This window comes from Patella vulgata, chromosome 4 (assembly GCF_932274485.2).
Source record: "Patella vulgata chromosome 4, xgPatVulg1.2, whole genome shotgun sequence".
Lineage (NCBI taxonomy): Eukaryota > Metazoa > Mollusca > Gastropoda > Patellidae > Patella > Patella vulgata.
Genome location: NC_065882.2, coordinates 29,477,645 through 29,490,244, shown reverse-complemented (window position 1 = coordinate 29,490,244; position 12,600 = coordinate 29,477,645). Strand labels below are relative to the sequence as shown.

Below are 12,600 nucleotides of genomic sequence, written 5' to 3'. Positions count from 1 at the left end.
ACTTCGGAACGAAAGGCGTAGAGCGTTAAATATGAATAGCGTTCGTCCTCTTATGACCACAGTGCTTCACACAAAATTTAAAAAGAATGCGTTAAAAACTGTAGTCTAAATCGCGTTCACAAGATCTTCGGCAAAGGGTAGAAAACTTTGGAGTGGAAAGTCGTACAACGCTGAATATCGATAGCATTCAGCCTCTTATGACCACAATGCTTCACACCAAATTTGAAAAGAATCCCACGAAAATTGTAGCCTATATCGCGTCCACAAGGTTTTCGCAAAGGGGGGATAACTTCAAAATGGAAAATCGCAGAATGTTAAAAATCAATATTATGTATTATACAAATCAATAGGATTCTTCCTCTCATCAACTGTCAATGATGAATGTCGATGGGGTTAGTATTTCGTCCTCTAATGACCACAACGCTTCACACCAAATTTGAAAAGAATCCATCGAAAACTGTCGCCGCAGAATGTTAAAAATCAATATTATGTATCATACAAATCAATAGGATTTTTCCTCTCAACTGTCAATGATGAATGTCGATAGGGTTAGTATTTCGTCCTCTAATGACCACAATGCTTCACACCAAATTTGAAAGGATTCCATCGAAAACCGTAGCCTATATCGCTCTCACAAGGTTTTTGCAAAGGGGATAACACCAAAACGGAAAGTCGCAGAATGTTAAAAATCAATATTATGTATCATACAAATCAACAGGATTCTTCCTCTCATCAACTGTCAATGATGAATGTCGATAGGGTTAGTATTTCGTCCTCTAATGACCACAATGCTTTACACCAAATTTGAAAAGAATCTATCGAAAATTGTAGCCACTATCGCGTTCACAAGGTTTTCGCAAAGTGGGGATAACTCCAAAATGGGAAGTCGCAGATTTGTTGAAAATCAATATTATGTATTATACAAGTCAACAGGATTCATCCTCTCATCAACTGTCAATGGTATGAAAGGTTGCAGAATGTTGGATTCGTCCAGTCAAAAACTGTAGCCAATTGCTGACAAGACTGACGGACAGGGTGATGACATAATACGCCCACACTGAAATGCGGGAATTTAAAAAAACAATTATTGGCCTTCTGTCGCTTTGTGGCTTTAATACAATAAGAAAACTATAGGTTGCTAGGCAATGAAACATAAGCCCACAGCAGGTAAATCCTCCGCGCGGTCGACAAGGGTTGTCGCATATTTATTATTTGTAGGTAATGGGGTAATTTACAAGACAATTGCATACTGATCAGTTTGTAATATTCGTCGTTTGAGGGTTTTAAAGAATATACAAACTGAAACAAAGGGCTTAACGCTAGGAGCAATTTACAAAAATTGTTGAAAGTCGACAGACTTTTCGTTTTACTAATTTAAATAATGCATATAAATTTCATACAGATCGGATGATAACTTTTGTCGTTCGAGTGTTTACAAGGTTCAACAAAGTAAAACAAGAGCCATAACACATGAAGTAATTGACATAAATTGCTGAAATGTAATAGGATTCTTCGTTTCACTAATTTAAATGATGCATATAGATTATGTGCAGATCGGATAATAACTTGTCGTTCAAGCTGTCACAAGGTTAAACAAAGTGATACAAGGGTCATAAACATAGAGATTGTAGACCACGGATCGGGTGGACGGACAGACCGACGGACGGACGAGGGCGATAGCAATATACGACCACATTTCCGCGTGGGCGTATAAAAATGAACCTAACATACACTGAGCAAGAGGTATCCATCGAACCCATGGTACATGCTTTTCATTCACCATATTTTCTGCTGCTAAAATTTTAAAAATGTCTTTGATATCTGACTCTTCACTATTACTAATATTATGTAATCTGGCTGTCGCTGATGTAACTACACCCATTGAACAACTACCTCGATCTGAATTTATAAAAGCATATTAGCGGTATGAACCTCTGTATTTCATGACGGTACATGTATTTTATCTACCCAAATCATCAGAATATATTTGAAAGGTAAAACAGCTTTCAAAAATAGATCGTGTATAAAAATATAATTATATAAAGCAATATAATAACAAGGAGACAATCTCTAATAAATAATTTATTATAAGAACGCGTCTGATAGCCCTGGGGGTCAGTAATTTTCAATCATACTTGGTCATGCGATGCAGTGAAAAAAATAAATAAATGACAACTTCCGGTATAACTGGAAATTGTTGTTTTTGGTCAAAATTTGCCATATTGCGACCAATTTTTTGCCCAAATTTCAAAAAGCTCCTACTCGAAATGTTGTGACGCTAAAATTTTGATATTGGTCAGGTATGATAGGCCAAGTAAGTGGTTGACTTAAAATCCTGCAGTCGTTTGGGAATAAATGAATTCCATGGAATTTTCTGTGAGTTATCTTAAAGTGGTAATTTTACGTATTCTGAAAACCATATCATCCTAAAACGAATGTAGCTGCTTCTTGGCGGGTCTGACCTAGAACTGATGGGTGTGGTTATGAAGGGCATTCGTCCAAGTATATGTCAGAAGAAACAAACTGACCGGCACTAAACCCACTAGTGTGTTACAATATTCTGAAAATGTGTTAAATCAGTCTTTTCCATGCAATTCTTCTTTTACTGATGACGACGAGTATCTTAAAGAGTTCAGATGTCCATCAGTTATCAACATTAGTACCATATTTTGTTATTTCAGCGTTCCTCGTGCCAAATATGATATTTTGGTTAAATGTGTCATTTTGTGACAAAATGGGACGTTCACGATCATCGCAGAATTAGACAACGATTATTCTCATTTGTATTCTGTGGTTAGTAGCAGGGAAGTGTATAAATGAATGGACTGGCATGGCAAACTTTCATATCTGCACAATCTAACCAAAGCAGCGCTTTTTCACCAATGACCAACAATTCTTTTCAAATGACCACTGATCATCCCCATTACTACTACTACTACTACTACTACATGTTTCGTTATTTGAACATGTCTGTCAAATAGGGTATTTTGGTAAAAATTCATAACATTTTCGTAACAAAATCAGCTTTCACGCTCGAATGAAGGCCGAGGGGAAGGTCATAAGTCATTCATAATTTTGCAGTGATTATACCATGGTTATTAAGATTTGTATTTAGGAGCAGATCATCGTATAGATTTATGGGCTGCCATGACGGTCATAAACTTCTGTTATCCACATTCTCATGTAAGAAGAACCACAAGAAAAAATATTTTTAAGTGTTCATGGAGAGGCATTTAATATCTGGCGGTGTCCTTGTTTAGCAGACCGTCAGCTGATTTTCAATAACTCTCCATTAAAACTTCCAAATGTTTCTATACACCAATCGGCTTCTAAGCGCGGTCTAATTCCTAAAATATGCTTGACCAAAATAACCTATTTGGAATGTTCAAGTAACCAACTATGGAAGAAAAGGTGATAATCAGCGGGCATTTAAAGATAGTCGACTGTGAATTCCGCACCCGTTGAACAATGCCATACTATTATATGTGTACATATGCAATTCTAAAATTCCATCCATTGTTAATTTGAAAAATGTAACGGTAATCAATTTTAGCATGTGTCGTCATGCTGATCATGTGTGTATGGCTCAATGCCACTGGATCATCTACCCCCCGCCCTTAAAACCTGTTACACACGCAATCATGAACATCCCTCAGAAACACTTCAATTTCTTCAAGTCACGGACAACGTAACAGTTTGTGACTGGTTGTCCGGTTCTCCACGGAACATTTCCAGCCACAAGAAAGTACTGGAGATGCTGCTGCGAACCCTCTGCGGCTATTGACAACCCGAGAGCTAAAATATGTCTCATTTCATTACTATATCATATTCATATGAAATTTATTCCATGTAAATTTCATTGGACATTCGTGAAACTTGTTCCCTGGTTAAGTCAAAAGTCAAAAGTGGTCTAACGCGTGCGCTTTAGATCATAAGGTATGTCATACAGTAAAGTGGCGTGGTTTCCATTAAATGCTTGTAGGTAACATGGTCTAGTGTTGTCTGTCCAAGCTCACGGATTCTCTCTTTTCGTGCACGCGAATTATTGAAATAAAACTGTATCATATGTTAATCCCAAAATTAGCTAGTTTGTCTCGAGTGGACATTAAACCTCATTTCTCTCTCAAGTCAAAATCATCCTTGATGACAACTGAATTGAATATATAAAATTTGTAAAGATGACCAAATATATGCATCATCATATATTGTCCCAAAATGACCTAGTTTGTGTCCAGTTGATGTTAAACCCAATTTCTTTTCTCCCTCTCAAGTCTTAAATCATCCTTGCTAATGATTAAATGGAATATTTTAAATTTGTAAAGATGTACATACATATTCTTCATCTGGGGTATTGACAAACGGGACATTTTATCCCAATTTTGGATGTTTTTAATTTATTTCTGCTTTCTTTATTATGTCTGTGCCAATCATTTTTATCTTTTATTTTGTTAGTAGGAAGGTTGCTAGTTGTGGGTAACATTCAACTTTGGTCCTAGTCCCTGCCAAGAACGAACTGTAACCTCTCACACTTTGATTTTCATTAAATTCAATTTTCAGAGCGAGTTGAGTACCGTATCTGGCCAGTACCAAGATATCATTGGCAGTAGAAACTTAAAACTCTGTGTGTAGAAGGAACATGGGTGGTCCTACTAATCAATTATTGTCCGAATAACAGATCATACAAATTTAGTTCCAAATTAGCCCATTTTTTGAGTATTTTTCTGTTAAAAAAATATTTTACCAATTTGCCAGGTTGGTATAAACTGAATCAACCGAATATTTTGTGGGGATATATCTGGGTGCTCTCGTGGACACACTCTTAAAAAAAAGATACTTACTGGGCCAGTCTTTGTGTATTTTTTCTATAACTTCAGACAAAAAGTTGTTACCTCTTGATGACATTAATACTTTAGGAATGCCAAAATAAGCAAAAACATTGTTACTAAGTCCCTGTACGATAGCTGTCGGTGAGGAATTAATCAGAGGAAATAAAACATGATAATTAGAGTAATAGTCCATAAAATGTCCTATATATAAATAATGTTGATCCATGTCTTCCATTTCTACAATCTCTACCTTTAAAAAATAATAATATATTATTATTCATATTGTGTATTCATCTCGGTAACATTTAACATAATTTAAATGCTGTTAATGAGCACTGTATCCTTTATGTTTAAGACAAGCAAGATACGCCCATATTTTGCAAGAGACTGACAGAGAACATGCTAAAAAAAAAGAGAAAAAAACAAGCCAACAGTGAGGCAGATGTCCCTCGCCGAAATCACGAAATAAATAGATGACACGTATCAATTAATTGCACGTTTATCATTGTCAAAAGTATCGAGCAAACAAACTGATTATCAACTATACACTAAGTTTCATCACTGTCTATCAGATAGAATCAAAGTCAAAGAAATGGCTAATTAGCTCTGCTTAGCTTTGGCGGGAAATGTTAATCATTGAACTCAGTCAAGACATTCACTTAATAATGAAAATCAACTTCAAGTTTAAACATTCTACCTCAATTAAAAACAGAGTTATGTTCTAAAGTCTTGACCAATAAAATTGCGTATCGCTCCTTCGCCTAAGCAGACAATTCTCATCAATCTTAGTCAAGGTAGTGATATAATGAATCTATACTCGGAGTTTCATGGCTCTCAATTAGAGCAAAGTTATCGTGTCCAAAAACATCAACCAATCAAATTGCTTATCTCTACTTACCGTAAGTAGACAATGTTCATCATCGAAATCCTTCAAGGCATTCAACCAATGAACGCCTACACCAAGTTTGAACATTCTACCTCAATTAAGAGAGTTACTGTATTTCAAAGTCTCCACCAATCAAATTGCTTATCACTCTGCTTACTCTCGGCATAACATATTGACATAATATACACCTACACCAAGTTTGAACATTCTACCTCAATTAGAAGGGGAGTTATTGTTTCCAAAAAAAAGTAGCATAAAATTCTCATCTTCGAACTCCATTAAGGCATTCACCTAATAAACACCTACTGAAGTGTGAACATTGAGATTTATTGTGTTCCAAAGTCTCGGCCAATCAAATTGCTTATCGCTCGGCTTACCCTTAGCAGAAAATGTTCATTATCGAACTTAGTCAAGGTATTGATATAATGAAACTATACACCAAGTTTGATCACTCACTCTCATTTATTTAGAACTAAAGTTATTGTATCCCAAAGGCATCAACCAATCAAATTGCTTATTTCTGCTTACACTAAGCAGAAAATGCTCATCTTCGACCTTATAAACACCTACACCAGGTTTGAACTTTCTAGCTCAGTTAGAAGGAGGGTTAAAGTGTCCCAAAAATGTGTGACAGACAGACAGACATACGGACGAATCCATTTTAATAGTCCCTGCTTTCTTCAAAAGGTGGGGGATAAAAAGCAATTTCTCGTACAATCAGGGGTCATAATCCAGGAAGTTACGGTCTGATATATGCAAATATCGAAAGCAACCGGGATCTTTGGGATGTAAACATATAATTTAAGTTTCATCAAATCGGATGAAAACTGTTACCCCTAGAGGGTCCACAACCTTGGTATTACATATTTTTACACTATTTGCGTACGCGGAGTGGCCATTTTGTCGGGCAGTTTCGGTCCAATTTTGACGAAATTCGAACTTAACCGTCATTATGGTGTAACGCTAAAATATTTTAAACGTTTTTTTTTTAAATCAGATAAAAATTGTGATCTGGGGACGGTCTACTAGCAAAAAAGGTGATTTTTTTGTACAATCAGGGGCTATAATCCACGACGTTACAGTCAGATATGCGCAAACATCGAAAGGAACCGAGATCTGTAGGATATAAACATATATTTTAAGTTTCATCAAAATCGGATAACAATTGTGACCTCTAGAGGCTCCACAGCCTTGGTATTACCATGGACCGTATATAGATGGACAGGCAATGAGTCCCGTTGGTTGGATTCTCTGCCGCTCGCGTGGGAGACGACGAGATCTTTGACATTGCAGGATTTTATACAGATTAATTTCTCGAACTCCTCCTTAGAATTTACGGTATTCGTATGGTTACGTGGTAATCTTTCAACCCGATAAGTATTCCTATCCGGTAGTGACGAATCTCTCCAGTTTAGAACTTTGAAATTTCCAAATGCAGCAGTTGAAAATTGTGAAATGATCGATTTCATTATTTTCGTAGTTTTTGTAAGCATTTTGGTTTTGATTAATACTGCAAATTCCCGCATGTATGAAGGATTTTAAAATTATGAAAATAGAGTTTAGCTATAATACTGTCCGAATCATGATTAATCGTGCAGAAGTAAAAATCAAAAGAGTGTTTTAGTAGGTAGCAAATATTATGAATTGATTTCTGTTTCTTTGCTTTTAAACTTAATACTGGTAATTGCGCGAATGAAGGTAATTTTATTTTAGTCACGATTGTCCGGTCTATTTTTTGCCGCGGCACAGAATTCTAAAGGCTTCGTGGACGTTGCCTGTCCATGGTATTACATACTTTTACACCATTTGCATACAAGGAGCGGCCATTTTGTCGGGTAGTTTCGGTCAGATTTTCACGAAATTCGAACTCAACCGTCATTAGGGAGTAACGGTAATATATTTAAACGGTTTTTAAAATCGGACAAAAATTGTGATCTCTAGAGGGTCTACAAGCTAAAAACGCGATTTTTCATACAATCAAGGGCCATAATCCAGCAAGTCATGGTTCGATATGCGCGAATATCGAAAGGATATAAAGATATAATTTAAGTTTCATCAAAATCGGACCCAAATTGTGACCTCTAGAGGGTCCACAAGCTAAAAAGAGATTTTTTCATACAATCAGGGACCATAATCCATAAAGTTACAGTCCGATACATGCCAATATCGAAAGAAACCAAGATCTTTTGGAGATAAACCTATATTTCAAGTTTCGTCAAAATCGGGTAACAATTGTGACCTGTAGAGTGTCCACAAAAGGACGGACGGACAGGGCCGACGACAATGTGCATTCACATGAAAATATGGGCATATAAAAAGCAAATTAGTATGTAAATGTAATTTCAAGTAAAAATTTATTGGTCTATTTCATTTTACAGTATTAGGTACTTGGTTCTCAAATTACAAAACCAATTTTTGATGGAAAACCATGAGACTGCTGTTCGGAAAATCCATTGTTCTACCTTGACTGAAGTTGAACATTCAAAGAAAATTCAAAGTGAAACCGGAAGTATATGGAATTTAAAAATCGGCTCCCTAAGCATTGTTGCTATTTTGAATAGGTTCCAAATAATTTTTTTTCTTCGAAAATCTGTATCAAAATGGCGGCTGAATATCGATTTGAAGATTTTCGGTGAAATCCAATATGGCCGCCAAACGGTTGAAAATGTTATGGAACAAGGTCTCTGAAAGGGAAAGATAATATCTGGGGCTAACACCACCATATGTTATTTTTGGTCTATTTTTAAAATGGAGAGAACTATTGATGTTCGGGAAAAATCGGAAGACCTCGGTAATTTTCGTAAGTTTCGTATGTTATGGAACAAGGTCTCTGAAAGGGAAAGATAATATCTGGGGCTAACACCACCATATGTTATTTTTGGTCTATTTTTAAAATGGAGAGAACTATTGATGTTCGGGAAAAATCGGAAGACCTCGGTAATTTTCGTAAGTTTCCGGACGTGGTCACAAAAAATTTGAACATGCCATTTTAAAGGCCTTCGATGTGTTCCTTCTTCCTACCAAGTTTCAACTTGATACCTCAAACAGTGACGGAGATACGTCATCTTGAATGTCGAAAAAATGATGAAGAAAACTTTCGCAAAAACTTTGATTCTAAATCTAATCGAGCCAACTTCCGAATTTCGAAAAACCGTCAGTCAGAGCCCAAAGAATAGAAAAAAAATGAAAACCCGAAGACAATTCGTTGAGAAATAACCGAGATATGGGCAATCTGAGATTATTTTTGCCCTATCCGTAAAACACTTCCTGTTTGTCAAAAATGACCCAACTTATATTTAATAAACATAAACTGATCCAGCGAGGCCAACATCTACGTTGACAGAATGTTTGCACCATGCACAGTTTTGGCTGCACAAACTGACTACCTCCTCCCCACCCCCGCCCAAAGAAAAAAAAATAACTAAAACTCCAGCGGAGTACTAACTAATTAAAAAAATAACTAAAACTCCAGCGGAGTACTAACGTGTTCCGTTATGTCACGTCACGTCACGTCAACATTCAAGTTACACCATGAATTATTGGGTATAGTAACATCCAATACCTATTAAAGTGGAAAAATCTGTCATTTTGCACTCTTAATAAAACCGGAAGTTATACCTCATGACCGAACGTTTTTATTTCAACCATAAACGAAGACTTTTATAAATCAAAATTATCTAATTTAACATTGCATCAACTTAAAACAATTTTAGACCATGGGAGTGCCGATGGTAACAAGTTAGCGTATTCTGGATATATTGAGGCTGATTTAGAAACGGTTGGTGTTGATGGAAGTGATAAATTAACCTGTATGTTTTTAGTCATTCCGATTTAGAAACGGTTGGTGTTGATGGAAGTGATAAATTAACCTGTATGTTTTTAGTCATTCCGGTAAGTAAATATAATCCCTCTGTACCAGTAGTATTGGGAACAAATGTTCTCTCCGAATTAAAGCTGAACTCCGATTACAAAACTTCAGAAATAATTAAATAAAAAAAAGGTAATGCCCAAAACAACCGCCATACTTGTTTTCAATTTATAGAACAAGCATGGCGATCGCTTTGGGCAGACAAGTACACAGGCAGGCCACGCCCACTTCCAGTATTTGCCGTGTCAAGCGAAGAGTCGACATCCGGCTAGCAATATTTCAGGTACCATTTACCTCCTCATTGATCGACGTTTTATCACTATCAGTTTACTGGAAATATTATTGCTACACAATTATTATGTCTGATCAGGTACATATTATTTTACTAATTAGCTAAAATAAGTAAACCACAGTGCTACACATAATAATTGTGTAGCAATAATATTTCCAGTAAACTGATAATGATAAAACGTCGATCAATCAGGAGGTACATGGTATTTATCGTTCAGAAGCATGATTCTTTCAGAGAAATAATTGATTAAACGGGATTATAGTTTGGGAATAATTAAAAGTGCAGAAACTCACAACATAATAGTTCCTCCTAATACTCAAGTTACAATAAATGGTCATGTTGACAGAAAATTGCGTTATCCGCAAGTAATGGCGATGGTTCATCCATGTAAAACATCTGCTTTAGCTGATCTTGATGTATCTCCGACTTTAACTATTTATAATTATCATCAAACTAAACATATTCCTATTCATTTGTCAAATGTGTCTGCCCAAACTTTTGTCATATCGCCTAATGCAATAATTTGTGAATTACAACCCGTTACTATTGAGTCCACAGATGGTAATGAACAGCCTGATGAAAGTACAATTTTGGGTAAAGTTGAAATAGATTCCGGTGAACTTACAGAAATTGAACTAACTCAAGGCAAAGACTTGTTATCTAATTTTAAAGATGTTTTTGCTAAAAATTATTTAGATCTTGGACGTACTTCAAGAGTTCAACATCGTATAGAACTTATGGATAATGTACCCTTTAAGCAAAGACATCGTCGCATTCCACCTTCTTTGTTTAATGAAGTTAAGGATCACCTTAATCAGCTACTAGCTTGTGGCGTTATTAGGCCTTCCCACAGTCCATGGGCGTCTAACGTTGTTCTGTGTCGTCGAAAAAATGGTAAATTGAGAATGTGTACTGATTTTAGACAATTAAATTTGAGAACAATTAAAGATTCATAAGCCTTACTAAGGATCGAGGAAATCCTGGATCACTTAGCTGGGAATAAATTTTATAGTAAACTAGATATAAAATCGGGTTATTACCAAGTCGAAGTCTTGGAAGAGCATAAGGAATGAACTGCTAACCCTCTAGGTTTTTACGAGTATAATCGCCTCCCATTTGGGCTTTGTAATTCTCCTGCGACATTCCAGCATTTAATGGAAGAGGTTTTAGGAGATCTTCATTTATCAATTTGTGTTGTATATATCGATGATTTGATCATTTTTGCAGATACGTATGATGAACATTTAAAGCGACTTTCCATGGTTTTGGATAGACTACGTCAGTGTAAACTTAAATTAGGGGCAGATAAGTGCAGTTTTATTCATGAGACGTGTGAATTATGTTGGTCATATTATTTCAGCTAAAGGGATAGAACAAGATACCGACAAAATTGACGATATCAAGAATTGGCCTCGTCCATCAAACTTTATAGAAGTTCGTAAGTTTCTTGGATTTGCAGGATATTACCGCCGTTTTGTCCAAAACTTTTCTAAAATAGCTAAACCACTATCACAGTTGATGCCATCTCCGAACAAGAAAGGTAAATCTAATTTTCCTACATGGAAATGGGATTCTGATCAAGAATCGGCTTTCAATGAATTAAAGGAAAGGTTATGTTCGTCACCAATATTAGGAAGTAGTGACTACACGTTGCCTTTTGAATTGCATATAGATGCTTGCCAGAAAGGATTAGGTGCGGTATTGTATCAGAAGCAAAATGGTTTGCTAAAAGTAATTTCTTATGCTAGTAGAAGTTTAAATAAATCAGAACAGAACTATTCAGCCCACAAACTTGAATTTCTAGCTTTAAAATGGTCTATTACAGAGAAATTCCATGATTATTTGTACCGAAACGATTTTACGGTATTTACCGATAATAACCATTTAACTTATGTTTTAACTTCAGCTAAACTAGATTCAACCGGCCATAGGTGGTTAGCAGCACTTTCGGCTTATAGACCAGGAAAATATAACACAGATGCTGATATTTTATCAAGATTACAAGATTCGACAAATAATACGAATGAACATATTACCACCGAAAATATTAAGGTAATTTGTAGTACTATAATAGATAATTATGCTGAATGTCTAACTATTTCACCTGACATAGTTCCAGATATCGGAGAAGGTTTGAATGGCATGACTCCAAGAGACTGGAGAAAGGAACAGTCGAACGATCCTACTTTGTTGTCTTTAATTAGATATATTAGATCGGGGATCAAACCGAATCCAGACCAAACCAGTAAATATAAATTTTTATAAATTGAAATTGAAACTAGGTGTTTTATATTGAGAAATAGATGTATTTAAAACGATTTTTAAAATCGACATAATAATGTGGCCTCTAGAGAATCCGCAAGCTAAAAATGCGATTTTTTGAAAAATCAAGGGCCATAATCCAGGAAGTTAAGTTCGGGTATCCGCGATTATGAAAAGGACACAGATCACTAAAGATTTCCCCATTGACTCCAATGTTAATTCTCATATCTTAGACCGGCTCTAACTTTTTCCCAAATTTTCGTTGGGTAGAACGCTTTCTACCACAGATGGAGCAACATGTGGCAACCACTTGCCCAAAAGCACGTATGAGGTTCTTCATGAAAAACTCGAGATACACAAGCTGGAAGTAGAGACAAGTAAACATGCAATTTCAGGCCCTACATTTCAACCGAACCAACCTCTCAACTCTTGTATCCTTCCGCATCAAAATTATGAATATTAACCA

General features: G+C 36.0%; 1 protein-coding gene across 21 annotated transcripts in view; it reads right to left on the bottom strand.

Annotated features, from left to right (window-relative positions):
• Nucleotides 1-12,600, bottom strand: part of LOC126817142 (uncharacterized) — a 123,145-nt gene that overhangs the window by 19,880 nt on the left and 90,665 nt on the right. For 20 of the 21 annotated variants that reach the window (XM_050543953.2, XM_050543962.2, XM_050543957.2 and 17 more), the window contains 2 exons: nt 4,839-5,076; nt 1,732-1,899 (listed from right to left, as the gene is read on the bottom strand). Coding sequence is in view for 13 of the 21 variants with exons in the window: in XM_050543962.2 (XP_050399919.1) it covers nt 1,732-1,899; nt 4,839-5,076 (406 nt within the window). In the remaining 8 variants the exon portion in view is untranslated. The remainder of the gene's footprint in view (nt 1-1,731; nt 1,900-4,838; nt 5,077-12,600) is intronic. The other variant, XM_050543972.2, reaches the window with a different exon arrangement.